Here is a 23722-nt window from a genome sequence, read left to right on the forward strand (position 1 = left end):
ATGTCAGAGGTGTATCCCTGTGCCAAGAGCTCTGGTCTCTTGGAGCCAGAAGGCCTTGTTTTATTTAAGCTTCTTTTCATCATTCACCTCTTCGAATCTCAGTTGTCTTTTTTTTTTTTTTTTGTGGAATGGAGATATTGGTTCTCTCACAGGATTTTTCTGGGAATTGACTGACCTAATAAGAAAACACTCTAAACTCTAAGAGCTAAACAAACATAGGACTTAAACATTTGGAGGGCTGCCACAGGAGTAAAAAATTAGATTTATTCTTTGGGTCTCCAGAGAACAGAATTAAATCAATGGCTAGAAATGACCACATGCAGATTTCAGCTCCATGGAAGGGAAGAAATGTTCTCATGATCAGAACCGTCCGTCAGTGGGATGGTTGCCTTTGGAGGTGATAGGCATCCAACACCAGGAACACTCAATGCACTTGTATGCTGTGGAAAGAATTCCTTTTTTAAGTGAGAGGGTGGATTGAATAACTTCTAAGGTTTACTTTTAATTTTAGAACTCAACAGTCTGATAGTCAAGACATGTGAAGGAGCTGGGAGAGGGCATATGTGGCAGAGGGAGTAGCATGAACAGACATATGGAGCAGTGATGAGTATGGCATGTGTGGGTGACAATGAGGAAACTCCAGAAAGGAACGATGGGTCTATGTTGGATCAATGATTCGAGGGAAGGTAGAGAAGATAACTCATATGGGTTGAGCACTTGTGTGCCAGACACACCTGATTCCATTTAAGCTTTATGGGTGATTTCCAGTCTTACCCTCTAGGGAAGCGGGGATTGTTGGCCTCAGGAAGGCTTAGACATGGTTGGAGGATCTGCTGTCTGGAAGGCTGTGGTGTGGGCTGGGTCCTGTCCTGGGGAGTAGAGAGGGATTAAGAATACACAGTCTGGTTGGGCTGTAGGCTGTGTTGAAAATACATAGACTTTTGTCAAAAGATGAATTTGAATCCCCAGTCTGTTCCCTTAGAGCTTGTGACTGTAGCAATTTACTTAACCTCTGTAACCCTCAGTTAATTCACATATAAAATGGGGACTCAAACTTGTCCTGCTTCAGGCCGACATAACAATTAAGAGAAGTAATGTTAGGCAAAGGGCATCCTGGGAAGAGCACAGGCTTTGGAATCAGACAGACCCAGGTCTGAACCTCAGTCTGCCATGAACTGGTTGCAGGATCTTCGGCAAGTTATTTAACTTTTTCTCATCTGTAAGTAGAGACAACAGTATTTCAAGGCTGTTTTGGAAATTAAGTAAAATAGGTAAAGGGCTTGACATACCACCTGGCACATAGCAGTTTTATTTTGTTAGTGCGAATAGTAAGATCTCACATGTAAAGCACTCATCAAAGTGCCTGGCACATAGTAGGTATTTAGCTGACATTAGCTCCCTCTCCCCGGGCTGTGTGTCTGCCGGCCACACGGACAGAGCTGCTGGAGGCCACAGAGGTGGCGTGTGCATCCTGGCATCCACTCTGGCATAATGCTCTGCCCATGTGAAGAGCTCAATGAATGTCTGCTTTGTAGAAGTGAATCGATTGCTCTTGATGACATGGTCTCCTTCCTCAAGTAGCCAGTGAGTCATACCTCTTTCTTTCTCCTCCTTCCTGTCTCCTCTTTGGTTCTATTTCTGACTCTCATCAGTGGGAGGGGAATCAATGTTCGTCAAAGTGATTTTTAAAAATAAAAGAGAGAGGGAGGTTCAGAAGCAATGCTCTGGGCTACTTTCCATTGAGCACACGATAGTGAGAGCTGGGTTGTTGTTTCCAACCTTGCTTTCCTTTAGGTGAATAACAGAAACAACAATACCAGCTGTAACAGCAGCAGCTACTATGCCCTTTATTGAGCACCTACTATGTGCCTGGCACTGTGCCAGGCTCTACCAGTACACTGTCTGTAATCCTCACATAACCACTTTGGGGCTGGCGTTCTTTTTTTTTTTGTCTTTTTTTTTTTGCCATTTCTTGGGCCGCTCCCGTGGCATATGGAGGTTCCCAGGCTAGGGGTCGAATCGGAGCTGTAGCTGCCAGCCTATGCCAGAGCCACAGCAACGCAGGATCTGAGCCGCATCTGCAACCTACACCACAGCTCACGGCAACGCCGGATCGTTAACCCACTGAGCAAGGGCAGGGACCGAACCCGCAACCTCATGGTTCCTAGTCGGATTCGTTAACCACTGCGCCACGACGGGAACTCCCAGGGGCTGGCATTCTTATCATCACTTTACTGAAGAGGAAATAAAGGTTTAACTAAGTTAAATAATAATGAAAATGACAAATACTGGTATATTTGAGTACCTATTATCAGGTAGAATTTAAAAAACCTTAATTACAAACAAAGTAGGGATTATTATTTCCATTTGAATCATGAGGAGACTGAACCTCAGAGAGATTCAAACAAACCAAGAAACCAAGCTGTCCAAGGTTGCAGAGTTGACAAGTGGCAGAGCTGGGAGGCAGACCAAAGCCTGCTCAGTTCTTAGCTCATCCACTCCTTTTCTGTCTGGCCATCTTCTGCTCTTTGGGGGTAACATCAGTTGAGACCCTGGGCAGAGGCAGCCCTCAGCAGGTTTGAATGAGAGGGAGGTGGCACACAGCATGAGACTCATTCACTCCAGGCAGACAGGCCCTGAGAATCTGGCCCTGCTCCTAGGGCTGACGGTGGAAGTACAAAAATAATGCCTAAATGGCTCTTACTGAGGATCAGGAACTATTCCAAGCATCTTAGATATAACTTTTTTAATCGTCGCAGTAATGCTCTGAAATAGGTATTGTTGTTCCCATTTTATCGATAAAGATATTAAAGCCCCCAAAGGGAAATTGCCCCAGGAGGGGATGACGCACGGGCGTGACCACCAGGAGAGAGTAATCATTGGGTGCCGTTTTAGAGGCTGCCTACCATCATCATAGTAATAAGTGCTAGAACAGGGAATTACCGCCGGGGTGTAAGCCCAGAGACCATGCTCCTAACCCCAAAACTGTGCAGCCTTTAGGAGTTCCCATTGTGGCTCAGTGGAAACGAACCCGACTAGTATCCATGAGGACATGGATTCAATCCCTGGCCTTGCCCAATGGGTTAAGGATCTGGCATTGCCATGGGCTGTGGTGTAGGTTGCAGACACGGCTTACATCTGGCATTGCTGTGGCTGTGGCGTAGGCCGGTAGCTATAGCTCTGATTCAACCCCTAGCAGGGAACTTCCATATGTAACACCTGTGGCGTGGAAAAAACAAAAACTGTATAGCCTTTTTATTTTATAGGTGGTGATCGAATACTTACTGTGTTCATAGCCCTGTGCTAGGCATTGAGAGTATAGAGGTGAAACTGATTCCATATCCAAGCTGACTTATTATTCTACACCAGGATTTCTACTTTATTGGGATCAGTTGGGTGGCAGGATTCTTTGTCAAAGAGCTGGGGCACAGGAGCAGGCTCCAGGCAGAGCTGGGAGACTAGAAACTCTCACAGAGAAATGATATAACACAGGCTGAGTAAGAAGAGTTGAGGCCCGCTGGCAGTGCAGGTGCTTAGGAATCCTGCTTGGGCTTCTTGGTCCCCAGTTTGGGCAGGGGGCTTACCTCTAAACCCTATAGGACAAAGTGAGGGTCTGAACCTGTAGGTTGGCGGGGCAGGGGGAGGGGGAGTCTGGTTTGTGACATTGGCTCTGAGGAGCTCAGTAAGCAGAGGTAAGTGTGGGAGGGGTGGACCAAGTTTTGCTGCAGTGTTTCATAGGTAGACACACACACGCACACACACACACACATACACACACACACAGCTTTTGTGTAGATGTGGCAGAGAGTGACTGTTACGCTAATATTAGTGCCTAAATTCCAGTGTTAGATGTTTATTCGCTCATTCATCTCTTTATTCATTCTTAAATTCTTTCATCTTCTCACTCATTCCTGAGCTGGATAAAATTCTATTTGCCAGAACCCTTAGGGAGAAGTATTGCATGTGATCAGAAGGAATACTCTGATGAGCTGCTTGAGGTGAAGAGTAAGACCCAAAAATCATGCTCGACAAACAGGGGATGGTGATTCATATGCTTTTCAAGGATAGTGGGTGTGTTAAATGCAGATTTTTTGGTTTTGCTGAGTAATGTGCAAGTCTGGGCCAGAGCTGAATTGCTGAGGACATGAAGAAGCTGAGCCCTGCCAAAAACATAACTGGTCCATCATCACGCCCTGTAATTCACCTCTTAAATACTCTTTGAGCCTATTTCTACTATATCCCTGTTGCTACCACTCTAGTTCAAATCCTTACTGGGTCTCGCCTGACCCACTGCAAAGAATTTCTAACCAGCCTCCTACATCCCATCTCTACTTCCTCCAGTCCATTCTTCACATCATAGAGTAAACTTTTTAAAGTTTGGATCAAATCATGTTAATATCCTGCCTCAAAATCTTTGATCCTAAACAATCAAGTTCAAATCCCATAACACAGCATGCAAAGCTCTTTCTAGCTTCGTTGCTTACTCAGTTCCCACCATGCCTTAAGTTCTTCTGGAGTAGTCACTGGATAAAACACTTCCTTCTGCTACAATACTTTTTGTTCTCTTCTCTGCTTGGAAAGTTCTTTAGGAAGAGCCCTGTTATCCTCCTTCTGTTGCCAAATAAGCACATCTATAGTTAATGCTCCTGGGCTCAATACAGATTCTATCCATGGGAGTTGTCATGCCATCTACCACATTTCCCATTCTCCTCTTGGGCACTTTGTAGGATTGTACTTTCTTGGGTGTGGGCATGTGACTTGCTTTGGCCAGTGAATGGGAAAAGTGGAAAAGCCAACACATGACACACACTTCTCTTACTGTCTGACTGCCCTCTCAGTCTTTTTCCTGAAATGAGGAAGACAAAAAGCAGAGTACCCAGCCAACTCTTGATGGATATGTAAAAATAGTGAAAAATAAAACTTTGTTACTGAAGTTGCTGAGATTTTGAGATTGCTTATTGCTGAATAACCCAGTCTATTCTAACTGGTACACTCTGCTTTGACATCTTCCATAACTATCCCCAAACCACCATGTTTCTACCTTATCTAAATGTGTGACACATTTTCTTTATATAGTCACTTATCTGGTACTGATGACATACTGCCACATATTGCTAATTATCAGTTTAGTGGTATGTCTTAGCCACTTCTATACTTTTGCCAAGGCTTCCTGATGTCAAGGATGCTTCTCATTCCTTTTGTTTGTTTGTTTTTTAGGGCTGCACCCACAGTATATGGAATTTCCCAGGCTAGTGGTCAAATCTGAGCTGTAGCTATGCCACAGCCACAGCAACACAGGATCCAAGCTGCATCTGCAGTCTATACTGCAGCTCATGGCAATGCAGGATCCTTAACCTACTGAGCCAACAGGGCCAGGGATTGAACCTACATTATCATGGATACTAGTCAGGTTTATTACAGCTGAGCGACAGTGGGAATTCCATTCTTATTCCATTTTTGTTTTTTTTTTATTTTTTAAAAAATTTTATTTATTTATTTACTTATTTATTTATTTATTTTATTTTCCAACTGTACAGCAAGGGGGTCAGGTTATCCTTACATGTATACATTACAATTACATTTTCCCCCCAGCCTTTCTTCTGTTGCAACATGAGTATCTAGACAAAGTTCTCAATGCTATTCAGCAGGATCTCCTTGTAAATCTATTCTAAGTTGTGTCTGATAAGCCCAAGCTCCCGATCCCTCCCACTCCCTCCCCCTCCCCCTCCCATCAGGCAGCCACAAGTCTCTTCTCCAAGTCCATGATTTTCTTTTCTAAGGAGATGTTCATTTGTGCTGGATATTAGATTCCAGTTATAAGTGATATCATATGGTATTTGTCTTTGTCTTTCTGGCTCATTTCACTCAGTATGAGATTCTCTAGCTCCATCCATGTTGCTGCAAATGGCATTATGTCATCATTCTTTTTTATGGCTGAGTAGTATTCCATTGTGTATATATACCACCTCTTCCGAATCCAATCATCTGTCGATGGACATTTGGGTTGTTTCCATGTCTTGGCTATTGTGAATAGTGCTGCAATGAACATGCGGGTGCACGTGTCTCTTTTAAGTAGAGTTTTGTCCGGATAGATGCCCAAGAGTGGGATTGCGGGGTCATATGGAAGTTCTATGTATAGATTTCTAAGGTATCTCCAAACTGTTCTCCATAGTGGCTGTGCCAGTTTACATTCCCACCAACAGTGCAGGAGGGTTCCCTTTTCTCCACACCCCCTCCAGCACTTGTTATTTGTGGATTTATTAATGATGGCCATTCTGACTGGTGTGAGGTGATATCTCATGGTAGTTTTGATTTGCATTTCTCTTATAACCAGCGATGTTGAGCATTTTTTCATGTGTTTGTTGGCCATCTGTATATCTTCTTTGGAGAAATGTCTATTCAGGTCTTTTGCCCATTTTTGTTCCATTTTTGTATCACACAAAGTATGGTTCATAGCCAAGGCAATATACTGTAATGGATGCAGGAATCAGACAGACTTGTTTTGAACTCCAATTCAAACATTTGATGGGCAATCTATCTGTACCTCAGTTTTCTTATCTGTAAAATGAGAGTAATAATAAGTACCCTACAAAGTTTTTCTAAAGTTTGTGGATAACAAGTACAGCATATGCACAAAAAAATGTCATGTTATAATTCTTATTGTCCCCATTATTTATTTTTATTATCATTATAGATGTTTCATAAATGACTGTGGATAAATCTTTTATGGATTGAAGTGTAATAGTATGTTCATTGGACTTGGAATCAGACATCCAAGATTTAAGGCATACATAGCTTTTGTCACTAGCTTTGTAATCTTGGAAAAGTCTTTAACTCTCTATGCATTTTTATATGTAAATACTGATACCTACTTCACATAGATTTTGTAAAATTTAAATGAGATAACCTATGAGGAAATGTTTCATACATGCTCAGGTATCATACATCTAAAACTGTAATGATAGAAGACTGGCTGGATCCTCACATAAGGACCATGTGACATTTATGAAGCACCCCAGGGCGCTCCAGTCACATTTCATTTTGGGGCTCATCTTAGCTTGCTTACAAGTTTGTCTTTCCAACTAGATTGTGAGCTGCTCGAGATAAGGAATTGTTAGTCATTTTTTAAAGTAAAAATATTTATTTCTCCTTAATAAGTAACATATATTTATGGTAGATAATATAAAAAATACCTGAAGAAAATTAAAATCCTGGTAACTCATATCTCATACAGAGATAATCACTATTAGCCTTTTGATGTGTCCTTTCTAGTTTCCTTCTCTGTGTATACAGTAATGAAACAGATACTATATTGGACATACAAGCATTGTTTCATTACCTTAAATATTTCTATATAAATACATTTGAAAATCTTGTATTTTATCCATTCTCCTATTGTTGATTATATAGGTTGATGATAATTTTTCACTAAATAAAGTTGTAACCAACATTCTTGCACATAAATATTTGTCTGATTTTTCTATTTTTGTAGAAAAAGTTTCAGAAGGAAAAATTTCTGGTCCAAAGGGTACAAATATTTTTTGATTCTTTGGAGATTTCCAAATTGACTTCTAGAAAGATTGAAGCAAGTTTCACTCCCCAAGCAAGATGTGAGCTTGCACACCTCACTACGTCCTCATCAGCAGTGGGAATTATAATTAAAAATAAGGTTAGGAGTTCCTTATTGGTGCAGAGGGTTAAGAATCCAACTACAGGTGTTCCCATCGTGGCTCAGTGGTTAATGAATCCGACTAAGAACCATGAGGTTGCGGGTTCGATCCCTGGCCTTGCTAAGTGGGTTAAGGATCCAGCGTTGCCGTGAGCTGTGGTGTAGGTTGCAGACGTGGCTTGGATCCCACGTTGCTGTGGCTCTGGGGTAGGCCGGCAGCAACAGTTCTGATTAGACTCCTAGGCTGGTAACCTCCATATGCAGCGGGAGCGGCCCAAGAAATGGCAAAAAGACGACAAAAAAAAAAAGAAAAAAAAAAGAATCCAACTACAGTGGCTCTTGTTGCTACGGAGGTGTGGGTTTGATCCTCAGCCTGGCACAGTGGGTTAAAGGATCTGGCATTGGCACAGCTGCAGTGTAGATCTCAGCTGTGGCACAGATTCAATCCCTAGCCCAGGAACTTCCGTATGCTACAGGTGAGGCCATTAAAAAAATAAGGTTGAGGAGTTCCCGTCGTGGCGCAGTGGTTAACGAATCTGACTAGGAACCATGAGGTTGCGGGTTCGGTCCCTGCCCTTGCTCAGTGGGTTAACGATCCGGCGTTGCCGTGAGCTGTGGTGTAGGTTGCAGACGCGGCTCGGATCCCGCGTTGCTGTGGCTCTGGCATAGGCCGGTGGCTACAGCTCCGATTAGACCCCTAGCCTGGGAACCTCCATATGCCGAGGGAGGGGCCCAAGAAATAGCAACAACAACAACAACAAAAAAGACAAAAAGACAAAAAATAAATAAATAAATAAGGTTGAAACCTTTTAATATAATAATCCATTTACATCAAAACTGCAATGAGGTATCCCCTCACTCCGGTCAGCATGGCCATCATCAAAAAGTCTACAAATAATAAATGCTGGAGCAATGTGGAGAAAAAGGAACCCTCCTTCGCTGTTGGCGGGAATGTTAATTGGTGCAGCCACTATGGAGAATGGTATGGAGGTTCCTTAAAAAACTAAATATAGAACTCTCATATGATCCAGCAATCCCACTCATGGGCATATATTCAGAGAAAACTATAATTCAAAAAGATACATGTACCCCAGTGTTCATTGCAGCACTATTTACAATACCCAAGACAGAGAAGACTCCTAATGTCCATCAGCAGATGAATAGATAAAGGTGTGGTATGTATCACCAATGAAATATTACTCAGTCATTAAAAAGAATGAAATAATGGCATTTGCAGCAGTGACCTAGAGATTATCACACTAAATGAAGTAAGCCAGACAAAGATAAACATATGATATCACTTATGTATGGAATCTAAAAAAAGAAATAATTTTTTTTACAAAACAGAAATAGACCCAAAGAAATCCTCTGGTGGCCTAGAGGTTAGGGATCTGGCATTGTCACTGCTGTGGTGTGGGTTCAGTCCCTGGCCTGGGAATTTCTGCATGCCACAGGCATGGCAGGAAGGAAGGAAGGGAGGAAGGATGGAGGAAAGGAAAGAAGGAAGAAAGGAAGAAAGAAAATAAATAGACCAACAGACATAAAAAAAACAAACTTATGGTTACCAAAAGGGAAAGGGGGGAAGGATACATTAAGCGTTTGGGATTAACATATACACACTACTATAAATTAAATAGATAATCAACAAGGACTACTGTAGAGCATAGGAAACTATACTCAACATTTTGTAATAACCTATAATAGAAAATAATCTGAAAAAGAACATGTCCTTTATATATACAAATCTGAAACACTTCGTAATGCACCTGAAACTAACATAACACTGTAAATCAACTATACTTCAGTTGAAAATAATAATAATAAAAAGGAGGAAAATTGGCATGGTAGCAAATCTCAGAAAACTAGTTTTGCATCTTTGTTGTTTTGCTATGTTGTTTGGGTTTACATTTTGCCATTCTGTAAAAAAAAAAAAAAAACGATCCATTTACATTTCTTCTGTGAATTGTTCTTTCCTCCTGATCACTTTTCTATGGAGATTTTTAACTATTTATTAATTTCTGTGAGGTTTTATTTATTTATTTATTTTAAATAGTTATCTCAGAGGTTTTAAAAACTGTTTTATTTTAGTCTAGTATGATACAAGATCCATAATAGATACCTCTTAAATATACTTTGAACTATTAGTTAATTGTCCTGGGGACTTTTTAGGAGCAAAAGTCTTTCTAGGAGGCTGACTCCTTCCTTTTTCTCCCCAGGACACGGCTGGGCAGGAGCGGTACCGGACCATCACCACAGCCTATTACCGTGGAGCCATGGGCTTCATTCTGATGTATGACATCACCAATGAGGAATCCTTCAATGCCGTCCAAGACTGGTATGAGAGTTCTTCATCCCTCCATTCCTCAAACCGTTCATGACAACCGAACACATGCCAGGCCCTGTGCTTTGAGCCAGGGAAGTGCGGATGAATCAGACATGGCTCCAGTCCTCAGAAAGGTCACAGATGAGAGGGGAGGACAGACAGATCCGTGAGCAGGCAATGAAACTATCATGTGACAGGTGCAGTGAGGAAGAGCAGCACCAGGGCTGTGGGGACCCAGCCGAGGGCTCGGACCCAGCTTGGGGAGTCAGGGAAGGTGTCCTGGAATTGCTGTTACATATGCTGCATTTTGTAAGATAAACAGAGGTTAGCCAGAGGGACAAATGGATAAGAGTGTTCCAGAAAAAAAAAAAAAGTGTAAATGTGCAAAGGCAAGAAAGTAGGTGAGAAGCTAAGAAGAGCAGAGGTCATGAAGGATTTTGTATGCTGGGGTAAGGAGTTTGGATTTTATCCCATAGGTGATGGCATTTGAACAGGAAACCATTGGGTTCAGAGGAGTGTTTTAGAAAGATCATACTGAACATTGTACCAAGTGCATCCACATACTGCTTTCCTATAAGATTTATCCCTGGGCTGAGCTGGGGGTCCAAGTTCATAAAGATTCAATATGTAATAGAGGTCAGTGTACTTCTCCAGAAATTCAGCCTCTGAGAAACTTACATCTTTCTTCCCTGGACATGACTCACAGGGAGAAGAAGCATGCAGGAAGGACAGGTGAGAGGGAGGGCCAGGACCGTGTGCCCCTAATCAGTGGGAAGGTTGAGGGTGGGGAAAGTGGAGCATCTGTATCTGGCTCTTCATGAGTCAGAGAGGCTGAGAAGCCATGAGCATAGCAGCAGTGCTGGCCAACGCTGAGATTGTCTCCTGCTCTCTTTTGCCCAACAGCTAGCCTTTTAAGACTTTGCTTCTCCAAGGAACAGTTGCTGTGACTATGTGAAGCTCTGTTGGTGTCTTGGAGCCTTGAGCTGGGAGTGACCTAGCAGGCTGCCTGCCGCACCCCTCAGTTCTGAACAGCAGTCTAGGGTGCCCCTGAGTGCCTGGCACTCACGTGTTCTTTTCCGCCTCTTGGTCATCCTTGTTTTCCTCCTTTATCCGCCTTTTTTGATAACTCCTCTCCACCTTCCTTTTTTCTCCTCTATTTCCTCTGTTTTTCTCTTCTCTCTTTACGCCTCTTTTTTTCTCCTGCTTTTTTTCCTTTCTTATTCCCTCTCTTCCTTCCAGTCATGACTTTTCTCTCGTCCTCCCTTCTCACCCTCCTCCATCCCCCACTCACCTCCCACCTTGAAGTGATTAGCTCTTAAGGATCCCCACACTGCCCATTCCCTGTTGGCCTTGACCTCCTTCCCTTTCTCCATCAGTCCCTGTTCATTCTGCCTCAGGAACACCCGTGACTTTAACACCTGGTGACGATTCCTCCAAGAATAACCCACGTTGCTAATCTGGGAGCTGAGAGTGGATGGTGGTGGGAGGAGGGAGGAAGGTGACGGGAGAGTCGCACGGGAGGCTGGGAGAGTTGGCTCCAGGTACCTGCCTTGAGGCTGAAGATGGAGTGTCTATCTTCGCACGCTCTGGCCTTTAGTTTTGCCTCTGGTCCCAGCCTAGCACTCACCTGCTGTCTAAACCCCAGTGCCCAACATGGAACCTGATGGTCAGTTCACAACAAAGGGCTGTTGAGTGAACCCCATCCTTTGAAGGGAAGGCTCTTCACCCTTAAAGCGAAGGTTGGTGGTGATATCAGCTGTAGGAGCAGAGTTGGTAAGCATTCCAGGCTGTAGTCAGGGTTGAGATGTCAATGTCAGGATGGGTCAGATTTTATTTATTTATTTGTCTGTTCATTTGTTCATTCATTCATTCATTTGGCTGCCCCATGGTATCCGGAAGTTCTTGGGCCAGGGATCAAACCTGCACCATAGCATTGACAATACCGGATCCTTAACTGCTAGGCCACCGGGAACGCCAAGGTCAGATTTTATTTAGATTTACTTCAGGATTAATCACTTGCTGGCTTTTTTCTTCATCAGGCATTCGCTGACGTGTTCTTTTCTCTGTCTCTATGCTGGGAGCTGGCACTCCAAAGATGAATAAGCCTGTCTCTGCCCTCAAGGAGAGATAGATAAAGTCAACCAAATGGGAGTTCTCTGGTGGCCTAGCAGTTAATGATTTGGCCTCATCACTGCCATGGCTCAGGTTCGATCCTTGGCCTGGGAACTTCCGCATGTCCCAGGCATGGCCAAAAAAAAAAAAAAAAAATTTCAGCCAAATGTCACAGGTGTCGCAGTGAAGATGTAGGGGAATAAAAGGGAGGTAATTGTTTCAACCTGATGACGTATTTGGGGACAGGCCCACTCCACAAAAAGATATCTCCTCAATATAAAGGTCTGATTATATGCCCTCTGTTTAAAATTTTGTTTTTCATTATAGAAATACTATCTGCTCACTGTCAAAAATTTGAGAAGTAAAGTTTTTTTAAGTTTCATCATCATTCTCTGTGAAGGAAACCACTGACCAGCAAAACCAATTTGCTGACATTTTGGTTTCTGCAAATCCTAATGATTGAAGGCCTCAGTGAAGATTTATGAATCAAAGAGGAGGAGGGAGAGGCTAGCTGGGCCAGGGAAGGCTTGAGAAGGCTCCTCCAAGCAACTGTGGGGTCATCCCTGGGCCTTAGAGGGTGAGTTAGTGTGCAGAAGGGATTCCCAGGGTAGGCAAAGGCACAAGCCATGGAAAAGCATTTGGGTGAGAAGGTTTGTGAAGCGGGAGGAAGGGTAATGAGGCTGGAGAGACAAGATGTGAATGATCTTGAACGCCTAACCAAGGGATCTAGACTTCATCACTAAGCTCATCTGGGGACCAGACAAGGCTTTTAAGAAAGGACAAATCATGGAGTTCCCTTGTGGCTCAGCAGGTTAAGGATCTGGCATCGTGATTGCTGTGGCTTGGGTTACTACTGTGGCTCTGGTTCGATCCCTGGCCCAGGAACTTCCATATGCTGCAGGTATGGCCAAAAAAAGGATAAATGATGGTCATGTCGATGTTTTAGAAAGTGCTCTCTGCCCAATGAGGAGAGGGCTGGGCAGATGCATAAGAGGTGGACTCCAAATAGCTGAGTGAAGTTTGCAACCAGGGATTAGGGGGCAGCATCTGTGACAGTTGGCAGGAGCAGAGGTCTGACTCTGTCCTAAGCCGAATTAGTTGAAAGTAGCTCAGGTGCTGCAAACCACATTGAAGGGGCTTCTTTGAGCTTTGTGGGGGGTCCTTTCCAGCCTAGGAGGGTGTCATTAACACAGAGTTCTTTTTGTCTCTCTTTAGGGCTACTCAGATCAAGACCTACTCCTGGGACAATGCGCAGGTCATCCTGGTGGGGAACAAGTGTGACATGGAGGAAGAGAGGGTTGTTCCTACTGAGAAGGGCCGGCTCCTCGCAGAGCAGCTTGGTATGTACATGACACGTGTGTGTGCATGTGTGCATGTGTGTGTGCACCCAGGAGTGAGGCAAATGGAGAGGGCAAGTGTATGTTTGTATTTGTGATGTTGTGGGAGTTGTCTTGTGGTGCAGCAGGTTCAGGATCTAGCATTATCACTGCAGCGGCTTAGGTTGCTGCTCTGGCATGAGTCTGGTCCCTAGCCTGGAAACTTTTGCATGCTGCTAACACAGCCAAAAAAAAAATGTTCTATGATTGTGAGTTATGTACGTATTATGTACATATCTGTGTGTATGGTTTTGTATTTGTGTGATGTACATATGGGCTTTGTGCTAGTGAATTCTAGGTAATTCATTATTTACAATTCATGTATATTTTGTTACATTGAGTGTATAAATGAAATTTAAATTTATGAAATATTTTTTTTTACCAGCTTCTACCACAAAAGATTTGAGGTATCTTAGGAAAATTATCATAGTACATTGATAAAAAAAATAAGTGAGACAATTGGAGCAAAGGGAAAGAAAGTGTAGGAGAAAATAAGAGGAAGCCAGGGGTGAGATAAGTATATATTTTGTAAGTTTTTGTGCATGTGCAAGAGTTAGGCCAAAATACTTGCTTTGAGCTTCCTAGCAACCATTGCAAAGAAGGAAACACAGTCAGTTACATGGTTCAGAGATATGGACCTTAAGATTAAAATAAACCCATTATTCCAGAAAGTACTGCTCATCACTAGTAGCTATAGAGCAGACTCTATATGCTGAATGTAACAAATATTCATATCAACATCATATCAAACATCCATATAGCAACTGAACATCTTAGACTGTGTCTTACGATTTCTCATAAGACAAGATGCTTCATCACCAAAATGCAATTAACAACAAAAATAATTGCATGAAGGGATGAGACAATGTGGTTTAAGGGTATAGCTCAGTGTTGCTCTGACTTTTTCCAAGGTTAAAGCACCATGATCCTTAAGCTTCACTGAGGCCCAGGTACCTGACGTGTGTCTCAGTGACTGCACGGCAGGACACCTACCTACACTTGTTTAAAAGAGAAGCTTTCCTGGGAGTTTCCTGGTGGTCTGGTGGTTAGGACTTGGTGCTTTCACTACTGGAGCCCAGGTCAATTCCTGGTCTAGGAACTGAGATCCCACATTAAGCCATTGCAAGCTGCGGTTTAAAAAAAAAAAAATCAGGTTTTTTTTTAAAAAAATCTTTTTAGGGCTGCACCCTTGGCATATGTAGGTTACCAGGCTAGGAGTCTAATTGGAGCTGCAGCTGTGGGCCACAGCCACACCAGATCCACGCCGCATCTGCAACCTACCCCACAGCTCACGGCAATGCCAGATGCCTTAACTCACTGAGCAAGGTCAGGGATCGAACCTGCATCCTCATGGATACTAGTCAGATTTGTTTCCGCTGAGCCACAAAGGGAACTCCAAGAGCAGCTTTCTTTTCTTTCCTGTATTGGGGTTCAATGTAGGATCACCTTAGATAAGTTTTCTTCTAGAAGAATGAGTGTGTTGCTTGGCTTATAGCCAGTCTCCTTAAAGATTTCTCACAACTTAGGTGTTGTAAGTATTGAGGAGCAGGGAGTTTAAAATTATATTCCCTGCCAGTTTCTGAAGTACAGATATTTGGATTGGTAGGTGGGTAAACCATGTGATATATATGTGTGAGCTAGGTGTTATATATATTTGTATTATGTATATTACAAGTAGATGTATAGGGGAATGTTCTATACTTCTTTCTTCCCTCTCCTATTTTCCAGTATGGCCTGGAAGAGAAGTTAGCAAATTGTAGGTGCTTAATAAATAGGGAGGATGGGTCGTTTGGCTCTTGATGTTCTTACCCCATGGCAGAGGTTCTCAGAGTTCAGGATGTGCCTCTACTCATGCCTGTGGTTCACAAAATAGTAAGCATGTGCTGAAGTCTGCATGTGGGTGACCTCAGGCTATCTTTTATGCTTTCCACCTGCTGCTCCCAAGACCCAGCACTCTCCCTGGACCAACTCTGCCCCATCATTTTGGAACGTTCTTTTCTTTTTTTTCCTTCCCCTTTTCCTCTTTCTTTCTTTCTCTCTCTCTCTCTTTCCTTCCTTCCTTCCTTCCTTCTATCTCTCCCTCCCTCTGTCTTTCTTTCTTTATCTCTCCCTCTTTCTCTCTCCCTCCTTCTTTCTCTCTCCCTCTTCCTTCCCTCCCTCCCTCCTTTCTTTCTTTCTTTCTTTCTCTCTCTCTCTCTCTCTTTCTTTCTTTCTCTTTCTTTCTTTCTTTCTTTCTTCTTTCTTCTTTCTTCTTCTCTCTCTCTCTCTCTCTCTCTCTCTCTCTCTTTCTTTTTCTTTCTTTCTTTTCTTTCTTTCTTTCCCTCCTTCTTTCTTTCTTTCTTTCTTTCTGCTTTTTAGGGCTGGACCTTTGGCATGTGGCTGTTCCTAGGCTAGGGTTTGAATCAGAGCTGTAGCTGCTGGCCTATGCCATTGCCACAGCAACGTGGAATCCAAGCTGCATCTGCGACCTATACCACAGCTCATGGCAATGCCAGATCACCAACCCACTGAGCGAGGCCAGGGATTGAGTCCACACCCCCACGGATAATAGTTGGATTTGTTTCCACTGCACCACAATGGGAACTCCCTTCTTTTTTTTTTGGCTTTTTCGGTTTGTTTGTTTTTTCACCATGTCTATGGATTGTGGAAGTTCCTTACCCACTGAGCCACCAGGGAACTCCTGAAATGCTCTTTTCTACTCCCCATCCCTGTCTTCATCCAGCTGTTGAACTCCCACTCAGCTTTCAGAACAGCTTCATATCTTCTATGAAGCCTTTTCTGTCCCCGCCTCCAGCTCTTTCCTTTGTGCCCCCACTTAATGCACCCTGTACCTGCAACAGTCATGGTACCCATTACACTTGGTTGCACTCGTTTCCTTGTTTGTCTCCAGAAAGCTCCATGAGGACAGGAAATGAGTCTTGTTGATCTTTACACCCACAGTGCCTGGCATATGGCCTGGTACTGAGTAAACATGAAAATATGTTTTGATTAAAATTTTATGATATCAAGCATTTGGCAGCTTCATTGTACTTCATTCTAATTATGGCTTCCTGAGCTCTTACTGTATGCCAAGTGCTGTGCTGTGAAATAGGACACATTCCCTGGTCCGAGACAGAAGCAGTGATACACCAAGGGGTCATTGCTGTGGTCAAGGGATGCGCTGGGCGTTGTGGGCGTGCAGAGGAGGCACTCCTTAAGTAGGGGTCCAAGAACATGAAGCCCACACAGAGTCCTGAAGACAAGTAGAAGCAGACACATGAGAAGAAAGGCAAGGACATTCCAGCAGGGGGATTAACACTGGCAAAGGCCAAGGAACAGTACTGTGTGTTTAGGGAACCATGAATCACTTGGTCGTGTGAGCCTAGAGTAGTGTTTCTCAAAAGAGACTCGTGTGCAAGATGATTTAATGTATATATTTTGATATGTATTCAAAAAATATAATCAGCATATCAAGGCCTTAAAGTTTTAGAATACTGAGTTTCTAAAAGTGGAGTTAATTTCATATGAGGAAAAAATATAGCTAGCATGCCAACCCCTTATGACTAAGATTTTTAAAAGGCAAACTAGTTTGATATTTTTTAGGTGTTTACTATATGCCATGTCCTATTCTAGGTGTTTTAAAGTATTACTTATTTAACTTAATCTCCCTAGAACCCTCTGAGATATGTACTTTTCTTATATCCAAGTTGTTCATCTTCCAGATGAGAAAACTGAGGCACAGAGAAGTTGAGTAACTTGTTTAAGGTCACATGGCTAATAACAGGTAGAGTCAGAATTTGAACTCAAGCAGTAGTGTGCTGCCAGCGTCTGTTCTCCTAACCATTTAACCTCATGATACAGAAAATATGGTGATAATGGCTGACATATATTGAGCCAGGCATTATAGGAAATACTTTGTGTTAATTATTTCATTTGATTCTCACTGTAACCCTTCAAGGTAGGTTTTGTTCAATACTCTGAAAAATTAGATTCTTGCTCAAGATTCTGCAGTTAGGAAGTGGTAGGGTCAATATAGAGCTATCTAATTTATGCAGAAAAACAGATGGACGTGAGATTAATTCTGAGTACAGGGTTTAGAAAGGCACTTGAAGAGGGCCTTAATGAATTGGTTTGATTTGGGTAGGGTAAGGTAACCCATCTCAGTCCTACACAACTTCCTGAACTTTCCTCTACTGCTTACCAGAACTTGCCTATCTGCATGCCTGTCTCTCTTGCTAGACCTCAGCAGTAATAGGGATTATGTTTAATTTTTTTCATTATCTCAGCCACCCAGCTTGAGATAGATATTCATTCACTCACATATTTATTCATTTATTCAATGAAAAGTATTTATTGAGCACATACTCTGAGCCAGGTCATAAAACATAATCCGAGTCAGAAGCTTAGATAATAAAGGCTTATTTCTCACTCACATTACACGCTAGCTCCAAGTCAGCTGCGACTCTGTTCCGTGTGTCTTCTTCTTCTGAATCCAGTCTGGGATGCCTAAACCACGCAAGGGCTCTCAAAGCTTCTGTTGGGACTTAGAATTCCCACAGCTCTTGGCTGAAGCAAATGAAATGATCGAATCTGATGTTGCTAGATTGGGAGAGCTCTTCCTCCCACAAGGAGACCCTACAAGCCACTTGGCAGGGGATGGGGATATCAGATCTTCTACAGGGAGGGTAGTGACTAATCTGCCCCAGTCACTGAACACATGGTGGGTGGACCCTGGTGATGCAGAGGTGAATAGGTTCCCTGCCCTCCGGATGTTCGCTGATACTCAGGGAAACAAAATAGTGGAAAGATGATCTCAACATCTTGTGCCAGCCCTTCGCCTGTTTGCTATCATGTTCTACCCTTTCCCTGCTCTGGCTCTCTCTTGCACCCACCCCTGCCCCCAGAAGCTGACCTGTGCAGGCTGAGTTTTCCAGGCCCCTGTGACAGTGGCTTCTGAATGGGTTTAGCCAGGGAGAAGCACTGGCAAGTGATTGGAGCTGGGGAAAAGGGAAAAACTTGCATGCGTGTCTCCCTTACCCCTTGGCCGGCTTCTCAGTAGAGGCTGCTCCTCTTCTCTGGCTCCTGCTCCCATAGTTTTAATGTCCTTTGGCTCCATGAATAGTTAGTGGTTTTAGTTTATTTGTTTTTTCTGTTGGTAATCTCTGGGTTTCTTCACTATTCTACTTGGCCTCTTAGTTCTTCTATCACCTGTATAACTAATCCCCTCTGGTTTAAATGTTAAGAATAGTGCCCATGGTTCCTGTCTTGACTCAGAGGTAATGAACCTGACTAGTATCCATGAGGATGCAAGTTCAATCCCTGGCCCCGCTCAGTGGATTAAGGATCTGCCATTGCTGTGGGCTGTGTTGTAGGTCGTAGACGCGGCTCAGATCCTGTATTACTGTGGCTGTGGTGCAGGCCAGCAGCTACAGCTTTGATTCAGTCAAAAAGACAAAACAAAACAAAAAAAAAACAAAACGAATAATGCCCATTTTCCTAGTAGACTCTGATTAGAACAGTCATATAAGGTGCCATTGGAGTCTAGGGGAGAAGTACACTGTATGTTCCGAGAGGTGGAGATGGGGTGGGAGGGGAAAGAGAAGGCTCTCTGCAATCAGTGATCCCACAGGTGAGTAATGAGAAGGATGAGAGTAGGAGCTAGAGGGTAATAGCATGAGTCAAGTCACCAAATAAGAAAGTGTTGAGGTTTCTGGAGCATGGTGTGAGCCAGGAAGATGAAGCTGGGGAAGCAGACAGAGGCTGAGCTGTGCAGCATCTTGGGTATGAAGCTAATGAGGCTGGATATTGGATAATTAGACCTGAGTTCCAGTGACACAAATCTAAGTCAAAATAGTTCTAGTGGACGTTGCCATTGTGGTAACAAGCCTGACTAGTATTAGTGAGGATTCAGGTTTGATCTCTGCCCTTGCTCAGTGGGTTAAGGATCCAGCATTGCCTCGAGCTGTGGTGTAGATTGCAGATGCGGCTCAGATCTGGCATTGTTGTGGCTGGGGGGTAGGCTGGCAGCTGCAGCTCTGATTTGACCCCTAGCCTGGGAACTTCCATATGCTGCAGGTGCACCTTCAGCCCTAAAAAGCAAAAAAAAAAAAAAAAAAAGTTCAAGTTCTAAGGACAGGGACAGAGCAGAAGCAAAACAGAAGAGAATGTTGCTGGAAATGAGATGGTTATGTAATGAAGAGCCAGGGTGTTTGTTGGATTGTCCACCTGAACCCAAGAGCTCCTGAGAATGAATGCAAGCCTGGGTAGAAAGGAAGACAGTGAGTCCCTTGCCAAAATCATCAGTGACCAGAGGGGCTTGAGTTGAGGATTGATGCAAGACATATGAGGAGATATCAGAGCAAAACAGAGAGGGGATTTGAACATACAAGTGGAGGAGAATGTTCTAGGGGCACTGTCAGGGTGAGGAGAGGTGAATTTAGCTAGTTGTGAGTTTCCGAATAGATTCTGAGGTCAAATCCAGAAGCAGGCAGTGTGGACACAGTCAGTGGAGTCTGCGGGGCTGTGACAGCTGCCTTTGGAAGGATAGGTAAACAGGAGCATTTTGGGGGTGGGAATCATCTCAGACACAGTTAGGAATTGGGCCCTATTAAAGGCAGCAGAAATCGTGTTGCTCTGAAGCCCATTAGAGGGTGGAGAAGACTGGGGGCGAGTCTGATTAATTGGTTGTCATCTTCCTGAGCTCCCTAGATGCTCAGCTCCTGAGACGCTTTACTAATGAACCTGAGGAAAAGGTTACCATCTGGGCCTGCTAATGAAAAGCCTTCCCAGAGGCTGACAGTAATTGGGTGGAGGTGCATTTGGGGTTGTTCTACTAGCAAAAGAGACCCATGCACTGGCCAGGGCCAGGCGCTGGTTACTTGAATCCGAGTTCTCATACCACAGGTCCCTTTGAGATGGCAGGGCATCTCCTTGGCATGACATATGAACTCTCCACTGCTTCTTCTCTCACCACTTTGAGCTTTCTGCTCTGATGATAAACTGCTGTGCTCATTCTGGGATACACCAAGGCTGTTTTTTTGCCCCTTAAATGTGTGCATGCTGTTTCCCCTGCCTGGCATGCTACACATGCATGTACTCACACATACACTCACAACCACATGTCTTTATCCAGCTGCTTAGGAATCAGCTACTCCAAGGAGCCTTCCCTGGGCTCCAGACTCAGACAGGTGCCTCCTCTGTGCCATGACAACCTCCCCACCCTTCCAGCATTTAACACTGTAATAATGTCCCTATGTCTGTCTCATACCAGACTAGGATTTCCTCAAGGGTAGGAACTGCATCTGATTCACTGTGGTGTCGCCAGTGCTCAGCACAGGGTTTGTCATGCTTGTTGAGTTGAGGTCTCATGACCCCTACTGTCCGCAGACCCTCTGTCACACTGTCCATGCTCATTCTCATCTCCCTCGTCCATCTGTCCATTCACTCAGTTAACACTCACCAAGCACCTACTCCTCTGGCTGGTGCTGGAGCTCAGATGAATGACAGGGTCCTGGCTTAGGGAGCTTGTTGTCAGATGGACTTCCACCGTGCAGGATGACGTGCTGTGGCAGAGGGAAGCCCAGAGGAGGATGCAGAAGCCATATCTAAGCTGAATCCTAAAGAATAATTTCGGTGAAGGGTTTTGCTCAGCTCTGGCCTCAAAGTTGCCTATCTCCGCAAACTCTTGGAAGCCTATTCTCCACCCCAAACCCTCCCTGCCACCCTCTCCCTCAGCGACATTCCTGCACAGTCTCTGGTTTTCTTTACCTGGGTAAGAGTGTAAGCTGTCTTTCGTCCAACTGAGAGCAAGGGGGCGTAACAGATAGAGCCCTAGCTTATGCCCCATCCCTGAGCCTCGGTTTCCCTATCTGTAAATTACAGGTGATAATCTGTAATTGCCTCTCCCTTCCCCCCACCAAAGTTGTTCTAAAATTGTATTTGTAAATTGTCGAGGACTATGCACATGTGAGCGACTGACCCTCGGGTTAGCGTGTCTTTACTCCACAATCGATTTGGTTTCCCCTTGTCCCTGGCACTCAGTGCAGCACCTGGCACACAGTCAGTGTTCAATAAAGACCAGGTTTATTGATTGACCTTGAATGATGAAGAAAAAGAGGCTTTCCCCAAAAGCCCTGGAGAATGATGGTGGGTTGAGGAAGCTAAGACTCAGGCTGGGAACATAAGAGAAAGGGAATTGCTGTGTATTCTACATGCCAATCACTTTGCATACTTTTGTGCATTTAATTCTTATTATCACTCTGTGAAGTAGGTAACATCGACCTATTTTCACCAATGAGGAACAGAGGCTGGGGGAAATTGCACCTTGCCTGGAGTCACACAGCTAGTAGCTGACAGAGACTGTGCTGAAATCCAGGCTGACACTTGAGCTTCTTCCCACTGCCTGCCTGCACAATGGGGCATGTCCTCCCCTCAGTCCAGTTCCCCAGAAGGGAATGCTGCCCTTAGCCTTGACTTTTTTTTTTTTTTTTGCCTTTTCTGGAGCCGCTCCCGCAGCATATGGAGGTTCCCAGGCCAGGGGTCTAATCGGAGCTGTAGCCACCAGCCTATGCCAGAGCCACAGCAATGAGGGATCTGAGTCGAGTCTGCAACCCACACCACAGCTCACAGCAACGCCAGATCCTTAACCCACTGAGCAAGGCCAGGGATCAAACCTGCCACCTCATGGTTCCTAGCTGGATTCGTTAACCACTGAGCCACGATGGGAACTTCCCCCTTGGGCTTGACCTTTAGCCCCACTTTCATCCAAATTGATGGTTACACCTTTTTACTTCTTTACCTGTTTGTCCCTTTCCTAGGCAAGCAACATACTCCACCCACTTCTCCAAACAATGTCACTTGTTATATACCAAAGGCCAGAGAGTCAATTTTTATGATATTCATTAAGGAAAAGCTACATGCGGGAGGGTCCCTAAAGCCAGCTGAGTTTCTACAGCTTGAGGATAATGAGCCAGCAGCTGCTTCCTTCTTCATCACATGTTCTCAATTAGCAGGCACTTCTGCAGCCTGCCTTTCTCAGGTTGAGAAGCGGGCCACAGGAGAGGCTGGCGACCAGAGGTGGGCTGGCAGGAATTGTGAGGGCCTGCACGCTGAAATGGCCTGGGGAAGAGGAGCCCTGTTTGTACTTGGGGGCGTTCGTCCTCTCTGTGGACTGTGGGATAATAGGGAGAAGGAGGGAGGAGGGAGGAGACCCCGTCCTTTGCTCTAAAGGATGATAAAAGAGGGGGAAAGGGATGAAGAGGAGCTGAGAGGAGCAGATGAAAGAAGAGCAGAGACTGTGATTCAAACAGGCAACTTCATACGCAATTTATTCATCATCTCACTCAGTCCTCCCAACTGCTCTCAGCAGGAAGACACTGTTGTTATTCCTATGTGACAAACGAGGGGTCTGAGACGCAGGCAGGTTAAGTGATTCAGAGAGATGAAGTGATTTGCCCAGATTCCCAGACTGCGGTACTCAGATAAAAGCAAAGGAGGCCAAAGAGACTCGTGAAGGAAGAAAAATATATGATCGGGGGAAGAAAGGAAAGTGAAAGGGAGAAAGAGGAAGAAATGGGAGGCAGGGCTGCGTGTGGACGCAGGAGCCATCCAAACCCAGATCCAAACCCAATTTCCACTCATACAGTCATGTGACCTTGTGTGAATGACCTCATCTCTTGGAGCCTTCATTCTTCTCATTCACTCATTAGAGACGATTATGTTTACCCCACAGGCTGTTGTGGGGATTAAGTGAAACAATATTTGTAAAGCTCCTAGCATAGCATCTGGCATATAGTAGGCACTTAGTAAATATTAAAGATCCCATGGAGCTTAAGAGAAAAAGAAGGAGGTAAAATGGAAAAAAAAAAAAAAAAAAGGAAGAGAGAAGGTTTTGAGGAGAAACAAAGATGGACCGAGAAGTTAGGGAAAAAGGAAGCTGGAGGGAGCAGCCTGGGGCAGGGACACCAGGAGAAAGGAGGGTTAGGATTCTAAGGACTGCTGCCAACATGCCAAGACTCCTCAGCTGGGAAGCAGCTGCTTTGCCTCAATTAGGAGGCCCTTACTCATGTCCCCCTTGGACAATTGAGTTCTGTTCATTGTCATAGAAAGTTATCTTTAAGGACCTCAAGGTGCAAAACAGCTTCAGGTGCAGTTTTTCCTGGGCCATTGCTGGGTTTGTGTGAGGAGGGAGCCATCCAGAGTAATTCCTAGGAATTCAGGCAGGAGGAACCCCTCTGAGGGGAGATGAACCAGTATGTCTGTGCA

At 44.2% G+C, this 23722-nt stretch overlaps 1 protein-coding gene across 1 annotated transcript in view; it reads left to right on the forward strand.

The window, feature by feature from the left end:
• RAB3B (RAB3B, member RAS oncogene family) overlaps positions 1-23722 on the forward strand; it is a 62613-nt gene that overhangs the window by 34031 nt on the left and 4860 nt on the right. The window contains exons 3-4 of the mRNA XM_047789124.1: positions 9886-10004; positions 13320-13444. Coding sequence (XP_047645080.1) covers positions 9886-10004; positions 13320-13444 — 244 coding nt within the window. The remainder of the gene's footprint in view (positions 1-9885; positions 10005-13319; positions 13445-23722) is intronic.

This window comes from Phacochoerus africanus, chromosome 8, assembly GCF_016906955.1.
Source record: "Phacochoerus africanus isolate WHEZ1 chromosome 8, ROS_Pafr_v1, whole genome shotgun sequence".
Classification (NCBI taxonomy): Eukaryota; Metazoa; Chordata; class Mammalia; order Artiodactyla; family Suidae; genus Phacochoerus; species Phacochoerus africanus.